Below are 14259 nucleotides of genomic sequence, written 5' to 3'. Positions count from 1 at the left end.
ATAAAATCTCAACAGGTGTGTAGCAGAGAGGATACAGAGACTGACTTGTAACCTTATGCTCATGAGTTCAAATCCCCATACAGCCTATTGTTGTTGGCCAAACATGAAGTAGTTTTGCTCTCTTGTTGTCCAACTCTTGACCTTCTACAATGTACATTTTTGTAATATTTTGCCATTTTGCGAAGGAACCCGCATCGCTGCTTGCAGCTATATATATATATATATATTTTTTTAAATAGAATAGAAGTATGCAGTGGCATAACGACATCTCTGACGTTGATAACAAACCAAACCGTTTAAAAATCGGTTGAAAGTTATGGTCATTTTAAAAGTACATGTAGCACCAACACAATATGGGTGCGCGAGTTTACTGTAGCAAGATGGCTGCCATGTGCGGACGTTCGACTCGGTTGTCCGGCAACACGGACGAGACATCTACCCTTTATATATATCTATGAACAAATCACGCCAAATTCCAGCAAGGAAATAGCAGGCGTATGTAGCCTACGAAGATGTCCGTGGCAGACTCAAGAGAACTCAAGAGGTTGGTAGCTAGGAAGATTAGCCAACCTTCTACATCCCTGGCCGTACCTGGAAGAATTTTTCGACATGTTTGGATGCAAAAACAACTCCTTTCGAATGCGCTGCTAGCTCTGCGCACCCGAGTAGGCTACCACGAGCTAATGGATTTCATAAACTCGCCGTCTAATTTGAATAAAGGCTATGATAACATGCCTCTGAAGTTTGACTTTTTGCAGCATTACAATACTTATAGGCAACTAGTCATATCTTCCGCTCCATGAAACACATGTTAATGCTTAGACACATATATGGTTCTTTAATGTATTTGTATTGTACTAAAATGTGTTCATTTTCAATGGGCATAAACAGGTGCAGCCCACATTTTTCAACATTAACATTTCAATATAACAAGTCATTATGGCCTTTGGAAAAATGTTTTTTTGGGGGGGAGGTGGGGTCGTGCATTATAGACCCCTGTGCCTAAGCTTTTGTCCTTAATATTTTTTCCCCTTACTACTTTTACTTTTATACTTTAAGTAGTTTTGAAACCAGTACTTTTATACTTTTACTTGAGTAAAAAGCTTGAATTGATACTTCAACTTCTACAGAAGTATTTTTAAACCCTAGTATCTATACTTCTACTTGAGTAATGAATGTGAATACTTTTGACACCTCTGGAGACAATGGACCATCAACAGAAGTGCATGTGGGAAACAGCTGAGTCTGAAAATAGGTGTGTGTGATAGGTGAGTCTGAACCCAGATTTGTGTGTGGCACCAGTAAGAGAAAAAGAAAAAGAGAAAGAAAGAGAGAGAGAGAAGGGAACAGGGGCTTCCTGTTGCAGCTCATCACCCTGGACCACACCCCGCAGAGGGAGAGCACCGGGATCACTGAACACACCCACACACATTTAGGAACATGCACACACCCATACATTTTACAAGCTACACACACATTTAGAAACACACACGCTGTAGTTTATAGATCCTGTAAAGCAAATTCCATGATTTGCTTTACAGTACATTATGAGTACATTATATAGTGTGAAATGAGTTCCTGAAAGCATGTGCAAAGCGCCAAACTTTGTCGCACTGAAATGTGGAGTAAGACCGTAGAACAGTTTCTCTTCAGGTTTTAATGGGGGGAGCCAAAAAAATACCTATCTACGTCATTTTGACCCATCTACGTCAGATCACTGAATGGTTCCTCCTGCTGTACTGTTATTGTAGCCTACATCAGCTAGCTAGCTAGCTAGCTTCAGGATGTCTCCCTCCACCCGCAACTGCACCCTGCACCCTGGATGCAAGAACTTCAGCTGCGCTGCAACACTATTTAATTTACCTATTGATGAGGAAAGGAAAAATAGCTGTATTGATTTTGTGAAGAGCCACGCTGATGGAGAGCTTCGGATGAACTCCAACAGCCGCCTCTTCAGTGACCATAACTCGGCGGGCGGATAGTTTTAACATGGACCAGAGACAGACGGGGTTCAGTGACACACGGCTTCTCTTGCAGCGCGGAGCCGTACCGAGCATCGCCCTCCCGGCCGTTCCTCCTCCGGTCGCACCTGGATCATCCACCGCCGCCAGCAGTTCATCACTCAGTTCTGTGTGCTTGTTATAATTATACTAGATAACCTTTCCAGAGGTATCTCTGCTATGAGTTAGTGCAAACCGCTAACTTGATATTAGGCTACTCGGTATAGAATGATGGTATTTTGGTGAAATGGTAGCTAATGTGCTAGAAGTAATTGGAGAGTTCACTGTCTGCTGTCTCTGGTGTCCATTTTTACTCCTGTGTTACAGCTCAGGGCAACATTTCATTTATATGCATCTGTATGTTTCACTCATTGAACAAATAAATTATTATATTGTTTTGTTCGGCTCGACGTAGCGTCCATTATCTGGGTCGTAAGTAGGCAGCGAGGGGCGGAGCTTTATCTCCTTCAGGCGACACTCCCCCCCAGTCTCAAGCAGAGAAGAGTGCTGATTTTCTCACGATTTCAAAGCCTAATTTAACATACTTGTCGGTGTTTTTTTTCATTCGAATTTGGATGGGTAGTTAATAACACATTCTTCTGTGGTGTGGTGAACTTAAAATGCGTTTTCAATTCCACCTTACAGGATCTTTAAAATCGTCCTTTTTTGAAGATGATGCCCCCAAAACTGTACTGTATACTGAAGTGTTAAGTCCACATTATACACATGAATTATTTGGCAGAGATTCAAACCCAATGACCTCAGTCATGCAAGACATCAGGTCGCAACAGTGTACTATAGAGAGTCAGTCTCTACTAGTTCTCTACTTCACAAATACAGTAGGACAGTCAAACCCCTCACAGCTCTGAACAATTCTGTTTGACCTCAGTCCTGCTCTGTAATGACCTCAGTGGGAGCCTGTTACATTGAGATGATGTGTCTGTCTTTCTCTCCTCTGTCGTTATACAGTATATTCCTCTTTCTTTCTTTCTTTCCCTCTCTTAATTTCAATCTATCATCCTTGTAAGCAGCAGCCCTTGATTTGTAGGAACATGGAGAGCGAGAGATAGAGGGTGAGAGAGTGAGTAAAAGAAAGAAGAGAGTGAGAGACAAAGAGAGGGAGAGAAAGCAAGGAGGAGGGGGAGGAAGAGAGAGAGAAAGAAGAGACAGTGAGTGAAATTTCAGTGGTTTTGCCTCCAGTGAGAAACAGAACAGACTGAACTCAGAGCTAAATTGGGGGTCATCCAAAGAGCCACCTGCTCATGTCCTTCTCTCTCCCTCTCACACATACACACAGGCGCAGTGGGCAGGGCAGAAAGAATTTTGGCTATGGACAGAGGCAGAAGAGCCAGAGTGTGTGTGAGAGCACATCTCTCAGCTGGAGCAGAATGACAGACGATAAACGGCCACAGAACCTGGCGCTCATTAAAGAGCTGGAGTACATCCTGGACTCCTGCAAACTGGAGTTGACTCCCATAGCTGAGGTTTGGCCCAACCTCTACATAGGAAACGTGTGAGTATGCATCTCATTTTGACTCTTTCCTTAGCACTGTTACAGCTATGTCCTGCTACTCTCTGTGAGGGGTCTTGCTGGCTCACTGCTACCAGTATTGATCTGCCTTCTAGTCAGATGCATACACATTGCCATGACAGGTTGTTCCTGGGCTGTTCCAACCCTGGTTATTTCTGGTCGGCCTCTTATGCAATATCACATGCTTCACCTCCCTGCTACACTGCCTCTGTGTGTGTGTGTGTGTCCTCCAGGGCCATTGCCCAGAACAGAGGAGCATTACAGAAGCTGGGCATCACTCACATCCTGAACGCAGCCCACTCTAAACAGGGCAGCATCGGCGACCAGAGTTACTACGGCAATGCCTGTCTGTACTGTGGGATCCCTGCTGAAGACTCCTCCCACTTTGATATCAGCCAGTACTTTCAGGCTTCTGCAGACTTCATACACAAGGCCCTGGAGACCAAAGATGGTATGGTTGTGGGTGTTTGTGTGTGTGTGGTGAGTCTGTGTACTTTAACCCTTGTGTTATCTTCGGGTCATTCTGACCCATCAGTCATTGTGACCCACCGTCGTATTGCGACAGATTTACCGCATACAAAGACAAAGTGAAGCATTTTCTTTTAACCGTTGGGCTGTCTCAGACCCCCCACATTGCAAAGGTTAAAAGAAAATTATTTTAATTTGTTTTTGTATTGGGTAAAATTGGGTAAACACAACGATGGTTCGTTATGAACCTTTGGGTCATGTGACCCGAAGGCAGCACGAGGGTTAAAGCATGTAAAAATACACTGAGAATTCTTCATAATATTTAAATTTTATTAGTTTAGCGGATGCTTTTATCCAATGAGACATACAAATGCTAACTTGACTCGCCAGATGGTTTATTACACATATCCATCTGGGAAGTCGTCTTTGGAAACTGTTTGGGAATCACGGGCTAACTTCAACCACACCTGTAGCTACTAGTAAGTTCCTCAAAGGTTGCTGATTGATTCAAATCACTGTGGGTTTGGGCACAAACGGATAAGCTGAAACTTGGCAAGATAGATTTCCGCTTGGTCATGATCTTGTGAATACAGAAGTTTCGCAAGTCATACAAATGGTGCATATAGAAGTGCAGCAGAAAATCAAGCCTATTGGTAAATAGGGTTGTTAATGTCTCCAGGAAAGGTGTTGGTACACTGCATCATGGGTATGAGTCGTTCCGCTACACTGGTCCTGGCTTACCTGATGCTGCGACGACGTGTCACATTACGAGATGCCTTGAGACATGTGATACAGCGGCGTGCCATCTACCCCAACAGGAACTTCCTGGCGCTCCTACTCAACCTCGACACTCAGCTCACACGCAAGAGAAGGCTCTGCCCTCTCCTCTGACAGCTCCTGTTTGGTTCCTCACACCTCTCACTGCTCTCTCCTTTTTGGACAAAAGTCCACTTACCCTCCTCCATATTTACATTTAGTCATTTAGCAGACGCTCTTATTCTTTCTCTCCCTCTCTCATACCTGTTCTTTTCTCCCCAAGTGCATGCCTCAAAACATTCTGCACTCTTCTAACTCACTTCATTCAATTGCTTGAAAATAATGAGCCCTTTCGCTTTACAAATCAGATGTTCCTAAAAGTGTAATTATGATTGTTGTATATACTGTGTGCATCATTCCTGGTACCTAGTAAAAACCTTATTTCTATGAATGGGCTTGTTCTGTTTCTTTGTTGGCTTGTAATTCAATGCTAATGATTTGCCCAGATACAGTACATAAGTTCAGATTTATTTGACTAGTTGTAGGTATTATAGTTAGTAGTGATTAGCAGTTGTTTGTAGTGATGAAGAAAGTGTTTAGTCTGTCACTTCATTAATGGAGTGATTAAGTTAAGTTTAGTTCTGGGGTATAAGTTTTATCAATCTTCAGATTGGGAGAGAAACCAGACCTCTGACAAGAAATTACACAACACCAGGCTTAGGTCTCAATCATGTCTCCACTCTGAAGGCCAGAGGACGGTGTTTAAAGTGAATAGAGAAAAACAAAGATAACATACAGCCAATAGGTGTTCTTGTAGGCAGGCAGATACAACACCATAGAGCTGTGAGAGTCACCAGAACACAGTAGCTTTCTGTTGGAACACATATAGCATATATGAATGGATGATGAGGTAATAGCTAAGGTGATTAGCATAAACATATAGGATATCCCATTTCTTCCATAGTTGGTGCAGGTAGATGTTTATGTCTGGTGAGTTCTGAGTAATATCTTGATGCATGTTGTTTCACAGGGTGGCACTGTAGTATGAATAGCAGAAACACAGTCCACGAGAGCTAAAAATACAGAGAAAACAAGAAGCTATTTGGTGTCTCTGTCAGTCTCTAAAATGCCCACCCACTTAAAACCCAAGGTAAACTCAAGGATACATACAGTATATGAGAGGATTTCAAATAATATTTGAGGATGGAGTGGTGGTGTGAGTAATAGTGTTGTGAGAAAGTGTGTTAGATATAAGCCGATGGGACATCAGACATTCAGCTTTCCAGTCTTGAGTTCTGGAGGGTGTATTTGTCACTGAAGGGGTTTATAATTACACATTTAAAAAAAGAAACTGGCTGCAGTGTGTGTGACTGTGTTTGAGACAGAGAGAGTGCAAGGAGAAGAAGCTTGTATAAGAAGAGGAACTGTCTCTTTAAGGTAAGTTTGCATCTTTTCAGTTTGGGATTCATATAAATCTAGTATATCTTGTCGAGTCAGATGGTTGTCTGGATTCGTCTGGCTCTTGAAGTACAGTAACTCACATCTCTCTCTATTTTCAAATGGTTTAAAGAAACATGGGGCACACTGTGTACCTTTTACTGATCTTGTGTGTGTGTGTGTATCTTTATGTGTGTGTTTGTTTACAGTGGGTGCATGCATGTACACATGAATGTCTGTGTGGGTGCATGTGTTTATATGCATGCATGTGTGTACATGTATATGTTCATGTGTGTGTGCTTGTATGTGTGTGTCAGCATAGATGGAGCCATGCTATGAACCTCCATCAGTGTCTGAGCTGCAGGAATTCTTTCTGGCAGACAGAAAGCCCACTGGACACCTCAACCAGGTCTGGCCCAACGTTTACATAGGCAACGAGTAGGTCCGCGCGCACACACACACACACACACACACACACACACACACAGGTGCACACACAAAAGCACATACATACAGGGTCACAAATACAATCCCACAAAATCCCAAACACACACACACAAAAGCGAAAAGTGAAAGCACTATACCATCATCATTTTTTGTGATGTGTATTTTAGGGTGGCAGCCCGTGACAAGGCAACCCTGCACAGCCTGGGAATCACCCACATAGTCAACGCTGCACATGAACCCCCACAGAAAGGCCCTGAGCCCTGCTTCTCTGTCAACACTGGCCCTTATTTCTATAGAGACATGTCTGTGGACTATTATGGGGTTGAGGCTGATGATGCTGTGGACTTTATCCTCAGTCCCTTCTTTTACCCTGTAGCACGTTACATCAGAGCTGCCTTGGCCATGGAGGGTGAGACACACACACACACGTAGGTGTGTGCTCACACTTGATTTAAAGTGTCTCTCTATAAGACTTACTGAAGTTATCCTAACCCCCTTTGTGCTGTAGGCCATGTGTTTGTTCACTGTCTGATGGGAGTGAGCCGGTCTGCAACTTTGGTACTGGCCTTCCTCATGATCTCTGAAGGCCTGAGGCTGCAGGAGGCTGCAGCTGCAGTCAGGCAGCATAGAGATATTTGCCCCAACCCTGGCTTCCTGCTGCAGCTACACAGACTGGATGCCAGCCTGGAGAGGGAGAGGAGGAGAATCCAGGCTAAGAAACTGTAAACTCACATAATGCACACACCGTTACAGACACACAGAGTTGAAGACACATATCCTCACACACGCACACAGAAAAGGAGGTACACCCACAAACCTACATACATATATAAATCTGCTGCCATACATTCACACTTACACACACACACACTATAGAGCACAAATTGGTCTCTATCCCCACAGAAGTCAGTCAGACTCCACCCACCAGGAAGACACTCCCCCTCTCTTAGAGTTGCGACGGATCATGTTGACCGATAGGAAGCCATTAGGAACGATCAATCAAGTCTGGCCCAACCTCTATCTTGGAAACGAGTAAGTAATTAATGATCATTGAGTGAGTAGAGGCAGAAGTCATCATGGCCCATATTTACATCTTAAAGTGTATAATAAGCTGGTCAAAACAGACTGTATCTGTTACCATATACAGTATCTATATTGTCTATAGATCTTTTTATGAAATTCCTCTGACACTAAAAACCATCCTTTACCCTCCTATTGTCCTGGGGTAATAATGACCCCAAATCATATTTAAACTTAAGAAAATTATACAAAACATTAATCCAAAATATGTGGAAAATAGAACTTTGGGGAATGAAAAAAAAAACTGTGTAGCTACCACAATAAAAGTAATGCCTATTGTCTCTGGGTCAACATGACCCAAGATAATACTGATAGGGGTGTACCTGTCCTTGTGAAGTCCAACCATATAAGGAGTGCCAAAGATGAGATATAAGACCTACTGTTTTTTTTGTCAGTTATTCATGTGAATGTTTGGATTATATGGATGTTGGAAAGAGCAGAAACTCAAAGATTCTGTAATCAGTCTTGCCCCCCCAAAAAGACCACATTTTCATTGGGCAGTTTAGACCTCCTTGACCTTATTTATTGAAGTCTCAATAAAGTCTCATTGGCATTCATGAGTTTAAAGATTTGGAGGGTTCTAGAAAGTTAACTAAACAGTTTTTTAATGACTATTTGGTAGTATTCCACACTTACCATAGCTGTAACATTGTGCCAATTTTCACATTTCTATTTAAAAGTTTAGTTGAATCATGAGATAAATTGAACCCTGGGTTATTGTGATCCAAAGGTTATGATGACTGTGTTTTTTTAAGACAATAGGAGGGTTTATATGGGCTCTTCAATGCCAACTGCCAAACTCAGACACATTCAGACTTCCAATCTGTTGAAATGAAGCATTTTTGGTCTTGGTGTATAGGTTGTTATGATGTTTGTAGCTGAGGGCTGTGTGTCTGTAGGTCTGCAGCGCGGGACAAACCCATGTTGACATCTTTGGGTGTAACTCACATTGTGAATACAGCAGCCGGTCTTCACCGCATTAACACCGGGCCTGGATTCTACAGCGATCTGCCAGTACCAGTGAAGTACATCGGTGTTGAGGCAGCAGACCATCCGCTGTTTGACCTCCGACCCTTCTTCAGCTCCACAGCAGAGTTTATAGACAATGCCTTAAAACACAATGGTGAGTGTACTTGCATATACACACACACACACAACATATAGAAATCTGGCCCACATACATTGTACACACTCACATGTACACACACACACACACAGCAGCAGCAGCATTTTGACCCTGTGTGTCCTGTAGGGAAGGTGTTTGTCCACTGTGCCATGGGTGTCAGTCGGTCCGGAGCGATGGTTTTGGCCTACCTGATGATCTGCCAGCATGTCTCCCTGGTAGACGCCATCATGGCTGTCCGTCTGAACCGGGACATTGGACCCAACGCAGGCTTTCTGTTGCAGCTTAGACAGCTGGAGCTAAATCTGACACAGCAGAGGAGACTGGAGAGGACAGAGACCCAAACATGAAGAGATGCAAACACCTGCACAAACACAGGCCTACACAGTCAGACAAGTCCACACACACACACACACACACACACACACACACACACACACACACACACACACACACACACACACACACACACACAGGCGTGCACACAGATGAGAGCTCTGTATTAGATTTACTAATGATTAAAGTGACGTGCTGTAACATGAGTCTATCATTGTTTATGTTTTAGACGTGACCTCATAAGGCTGAAAGTCTTCCACCATTGGCTTAGAACATTACATGCAGCCTAGAAACTAAAACTAAAATAAACCAGCTGAAAACAGTCAGACCCCAAAATAACTATTACAAACCCTTCCTCCATACACCTAATCATTGTTGACATTCAGTGACATGACATGCAGTGGTAACATTCTTCATTACGTAACTGGGAGTTACACTGTAAGTCACTCACTCTTTCATGTAATACACCTCTGAAATCTGAGGTGTATTACAGATCTATTCATGACTGCTAAGTTAAAAGTAATCATTGTCACATTAGTGTATTCAGCTCATGTTACCCAATGATAGATAATGCCAGTGATTGAGTGTGTGTGTGCATGTGTGCTTCTTCCTACATGCTAAGTTGCATTTTATAGAGGTCATGGCTTGTAGCTCAGCGGCCTAAACATATAATGTTGAGCCTGAGAGGGCAGAAACCATTTATGCTGGGGACCCCACTGTACATACAGACTCTGACTGACCACACACAACCCACATACAGCCACGAAAAAAGAGGAGGAACTTCACACGCACATACTCACAAGAACACTCACTGCGTTCTGAGGAGAATATCAACCAACTCATTGGTGCCAGGCCAGTGAGGCCACTCATCTGAGACTCTCTCCACACACCCGAGACATAGTAGAGACCACAGAGAGAGAGAGAGACAAAGGAAGAGAAAGTGAGATAGTGAGAGACAGAGAAAGAGGTAAGCTATCTTTCTGTGTTGGCTTTCTCTATTATAGCAAAATATACCATCATCGTCATCACCATCCAGTATTCTCACTTTATTGAGGTTGAATGCAGGCATACATATGTACAGTAAAAATGGGAAGAATTTTTTTGTTGTTGTGAGTTATGGTTTGTGAAATCCCATGATGTAGTCCAGTGGACTTACACTGCTGTAACAGGTGTAATTACTGTTTACTGGAATAAACCTTGCATGTGCATGGGTGGAATGTGCCACGTCCATAAAACTTGATGTAGTTACAGTTAGGTCCATAAATATTTGGACATTGACACAATTTTCATCATTTTGGCTCTGTATACCACCACAATGGATTTGAAATGAAACAATCAAGATGTGCTTTAAGTGCAGACTTTCAGCTTTAATTTCAGGGTATTTACATCCAAATCAGGTGAACGGTGTAGGAATTACAATACATTTTATATGTGGCCCCCCCCCCTTTTTAAGGGACCAAAAGTAATTGGACAATTGGCTGCTCAGCTGTTCCATGGCCAGGTGTATGTTATTCCCTCATGGGAGTTCGTTATTTCATTGACAAGGAGCAGATAAAAGGTCTAGAGTTCATTTCAAGTATGGTATTTGTGTTTGGAATCTGTTGCTGTCAACTCTCAATATGAAGTCCAAAGAGCTGTCACCATCAGTGAAGCAAGCCATCGTTAGGCTGAAAAATCAAAACAAACCTATCAGAGAGATAGCAAAAACATTAGGTGTGGCTCAATCAACTGTTTGGTACATTCTTAAAAAGAAAGAACGCACTGGTGAGCTCAGCAACACCAAAAGACCCGGAAGACCACGGAAAACAACTGTGGTGGATGACAGAAGAATTCTTTCCCTGGTGAAGAAAAACCCCTTCACAACAGTTGGCCAGATCAAGAACACTCTCCAGGAGGTAGGCGTATCTGTGTCAAAGTCAAAAATTAAGAGAAGACTTCACCAGAGTAAATACAGAGGGTTCACCACAAGATGTAAACCATTGGTGAGTCTCAAAAACAGGAAGACCAGATTAGAGTTTGCCAAAAAACATCTAAAAGACCCTGTACAGTTCTGGAACAACATCCTATGGACAGATGAGACCAAGATCAACTTGTACCAGAATGATGGGAAGAGAAGAGTATGGAGAAGGGAAGGAACTGCTCATGATCCAAAGCATACCACCTCATCAGTGAAGCATGGTGGAGGTAGTGTTATGGCGTGGGCATGTATGGCTGCCAATGGAACTGGTTCCCTTGTATTTATCGATGATGTGACTGCTGACAAAAGCAGTAGGATGAATTCTGAAGTGTTTCTGGCAATATTATCTGCTCAGATTCAGCCAAATTCTTCAGAACTCATAGGACGGCGCTTCACAGTGCAGATGGACAATGACCCGAAGCATACTGCGAAAGCAACCAAAGAGTTTTTTAAGGCAAAGAAGTGGAATGTTCTGCAATGGCCAAGTCAATCACCTGACCTAAATCCAATTGAGCATGCATTTCACTTGCTAAAGACAAAACTGAAGGGAAAATGCCCCAAGAACAAGCAGGAACTGAAGACAGTTGCAGTAGAGGCCTGGCAGAGCATCACCAGGGACGAAACCCAGCGTCTGGTGATGTCTATGGGTTCCAGACTTCAGGCTGTCATTGACTGCAAAGGATTTGCAACCAAGTATTAAAAGTGACAATTAGATTTATGATTATGTTAGTTTGTCCAATTATTTTTGGTCCCTTAAAAAGGGGGGGGGGGCCACATATCAAATGTGTTGTAATTCCTACACTGTTCACCTGATTTGGATGTAAATACCCTGAAATTAAAGCTGAAAGTCTGCACTTAAAGCACATCTTGATTGTTTCATTTCAAATCCATTGTGGTGGTATACAGAGCCAAAATGATGAAAATTGTGTCAATGTCCAAATATTTATGGACCTAACTGTAAGTGTAGTTTTTCCACTGCTGGGAGTCTTCCTGGTCCGACAGTGTTGACCCCTGGACTGAGATAATTGTGGGGTGTGCGTGAGGCGCGCGTGGGTCCGCTGGTCCGGTAGAGGTGATGGCATCCTACCAGATGAAGAGCCAAGGCAGGAACCCATACGAGGCGGTGCGAGTTGACCCAGACAGCAGCTACGCCACTCCGGGGGCTTTGGAACTGGAGCAGATGTTCTGGACGGGCGTTGGAGCACAGTACACACACGTTAACGAAGTCTGGCCCAACATCTACATCGGTGATGAGTGAGTACACACACTGATTCAGTGCAAGGCTATGGCTGTTAGGATCTCCTGAAAGTGCATGTGTGAATACACTGAGGCCCTCATGTACGTACATTTGCAAACATAGCGTTATCAGCGCCATGGCCAACCCGTAGAAAGTGCACGCTGTGACACTTCAGTTTACGTCGTATTTACCAAACCTGCAGTTCATCGGGTAATCAGCGCCTTTCTCCGCCCACTATACCGTAAATTGCGAGCATTTAAATGTGCAATTGAATGGGCCTCCTTCTCTCTTTCTATCATGGATCAGCCACCAAAGTCAAAACAGCGAAAACAAAGATTTAGTGATAACGAAATTGATGTGCTTGTTCATGAGGTAACAGCGAATTTAAAGATCCTGTAAAGTAAATTCCATGTTTTGCTTTTAAGTACATTATATACGTGTGAAATTAGTTCCTGAAAGCATGTGCAAAGCGCTAAAACTTTGTCACACTGAAATGTGGAGTTAAACCGAAGAACAGCCGCCTCTGCACTGACCATTTCATGGCAGACAGTTTTAACATGTACCAGAGACAGACGGGGTTCACCAACACACGGCTTCTCCGTACTGAGCATCGCCCCTCCGGCCGTTCATCCTCCGGTCGCACCTGGACCATACACCGCCGCCAGCAGTTCATCACTCAGTTCTGTGTGCTTGTTATAATTATACTAGATAACTTTTCCAGAGGTATCTCTGCTATGAGTTAGTGCAAACCGCTAAATTGATATTAGGCTACTCGGTGCAGAATGATGGTATTTTGGTGAAATGGTAGCTAATGTGTTAGAAGTAGCCTAGTTGGAGAGCTCACTGTCTGCTGTCTCTGGTGTCCATTTTTACTGTTACAGCTCAGGGGAACATTTCATTTATATGCATCTGTATGTTTCACTCATTGAACAAATAAATTCTAATTCTATACGGTTTTGTTCGGCTTGACATACTGTCCATTATCTGGGTCGGAGGTAGGCACTAGGCAGCGAGGGGCGGAGCTTCAGCTCCTTCAGGCGACACGCCCCCCAGTCTCAAGCAGAGAAGACTACTGATTTTTTCACGATTTCAAAGCCTAATTTAAAATACTGTTATTTTTTCATTCGAATTTGGATGGGTAGTTAATAACACATTATTCTGAGGTGTGGCAAACTTAAAACTCGTTTCCAGGTCCACTTTACAGGATCTTTAAATATTATAATATAGCTGCAAGCAGCAATGGCGGATTCCTACTTCAAAATGGCAAAATGTTGTAAAATTGACATAATATATAGTTACACTGGGATTAACCAGAAGACTTGAAACATTTATGTCAGAATAAAAAAATAAAAAAGTTTATACCTTTGCCTGGATTAGAATCCACCACCCTTCGCACATCAGCACTGTGTCTCATCCTACTAAGCAATTCGCAGACTTAGACATTTGATTGTTCAGTTTTTGTATCAGGAAATAAGACATTTCTCCAATGGCAAGCATTGTCAGATTTGGTTAAAGTTCAAACAGCTGTAATTTAGTCCTATTTGAATATGGGACATAACAATGGGACAACGGGATGACTGGGTTGCTGCTGTAAAGAAAAGCTTACTCGTAGTGCTTTAAAAAGGTTGTTTGGGGTGCCATAACTTGTCATGGAAGGGAATTTCAAATCCTGCCTAGCATCAGTGGCGATTTGTCCTGTCTTAGGTTACTGAAATGAATTTGTGCAACAGGCAAGGGATCCACCTGAAAAATCAATATATGGATGATTTGGCATGTTGTATCCATATGCCAAATTTCAAAACTTTTTACCAATGTGTTCATGAGATAAATTACAATAATAATAATAAATATAGCTGCAAGCAGCGATGTGGGTTCCTCCGCAAAATT

General features: G+C 42.9%; 2 protein-coding genes across 7 annotated transcripts in view; both read left to right on the top strand.

The window, feature by feature from the left end:
* The window catches only part of LOC134022050 (dual specificity protein phosphatase 13A-like), a 40300-nt gene extending 35342 nt beyond the window's left edge, over positions 1-4958 (top strand). For 2 of the 3 annotated variants that reach the window (XM_062463227.1, XM_062463228.1), the window contains 3 exons: positions 3298-3513; positions 3765-3982; positions 4679-4958. In XM_062463227.1, coding sequence (XP_062319211.1) covers positions 3298-3513; positions 3765-3982; positions 4679-4890 — 646 coding nt within the window. In that variant the 3' untranslated portion in view covers positions 4891-4958. Of the gene's footprint in view, positions 1-3098; positions 3170-3297; positions 3514-3764; positions 3983-4678 lie in introns of those variants that run through there. The other variant, XM_062463229.1, reaches the window with a different exon arrangement.
* A 968-nt stretch (positions 4959-5926) lies between these two features.
* Positions 5927-9379, top strand: LOC134022044 (dual specificity protein phosphatase 13B-like). Of its 4 annotated transcripts, none has more exons than XM_062463219.1 (7): positions 5927-6192; positions 6510-6630; positions 6807-7048; positions 7148-7361; positions 7543-7671; positions 8724-8842; positions 8972-9379. In XM_062463219.1, exons 2-7 carry the CDS (start codon positions 6515-6517, stop codon positions 9190-9192), a joined length of 1041 nt encoding a protein of 346 aa, XP_062319203.1. In that variant the 5' UTR covers positions 5927-6192; positions 6510-6514; the 3' UTR covers positions 9193-9379. The 4 variants fall into 4 exon arrangements, with proteins under 4 accessions (XP_062319203.1, XP_062319202.1, XP_062319201.1 ...); XM_062463218.1 differs by having other exon boundaries at positions 5928-6192; positions 7546-7671; positions 8619-8842; XM_062463217.1 differs by having other exon boundaries at positions 5929-6192; positions 6515-6630; positions 8619-8842.
* The last annotated feature ends 4880 nt before the right edge of the window (positions 9380-14259 follow it).

Source organism: Osmerus eperlanus, chromosome 6, assembly GCF_963692335.1.
Source record: "Osmerus eperlanus chromosome 6, fOsmEpe2.1, whole genome shotgun sequence".
Taxonomy (NCBI): Eukaryota; Metazoa; Chordata; class Actinopteri; order Osmeriformes; family Osmeridae; genus Osmerus; species Osmerus eperlanus.
Note: the sequence above shows the minus strand (reverse complement) of the source record. Positions and strands in the feature narration are given on the sequence as shown.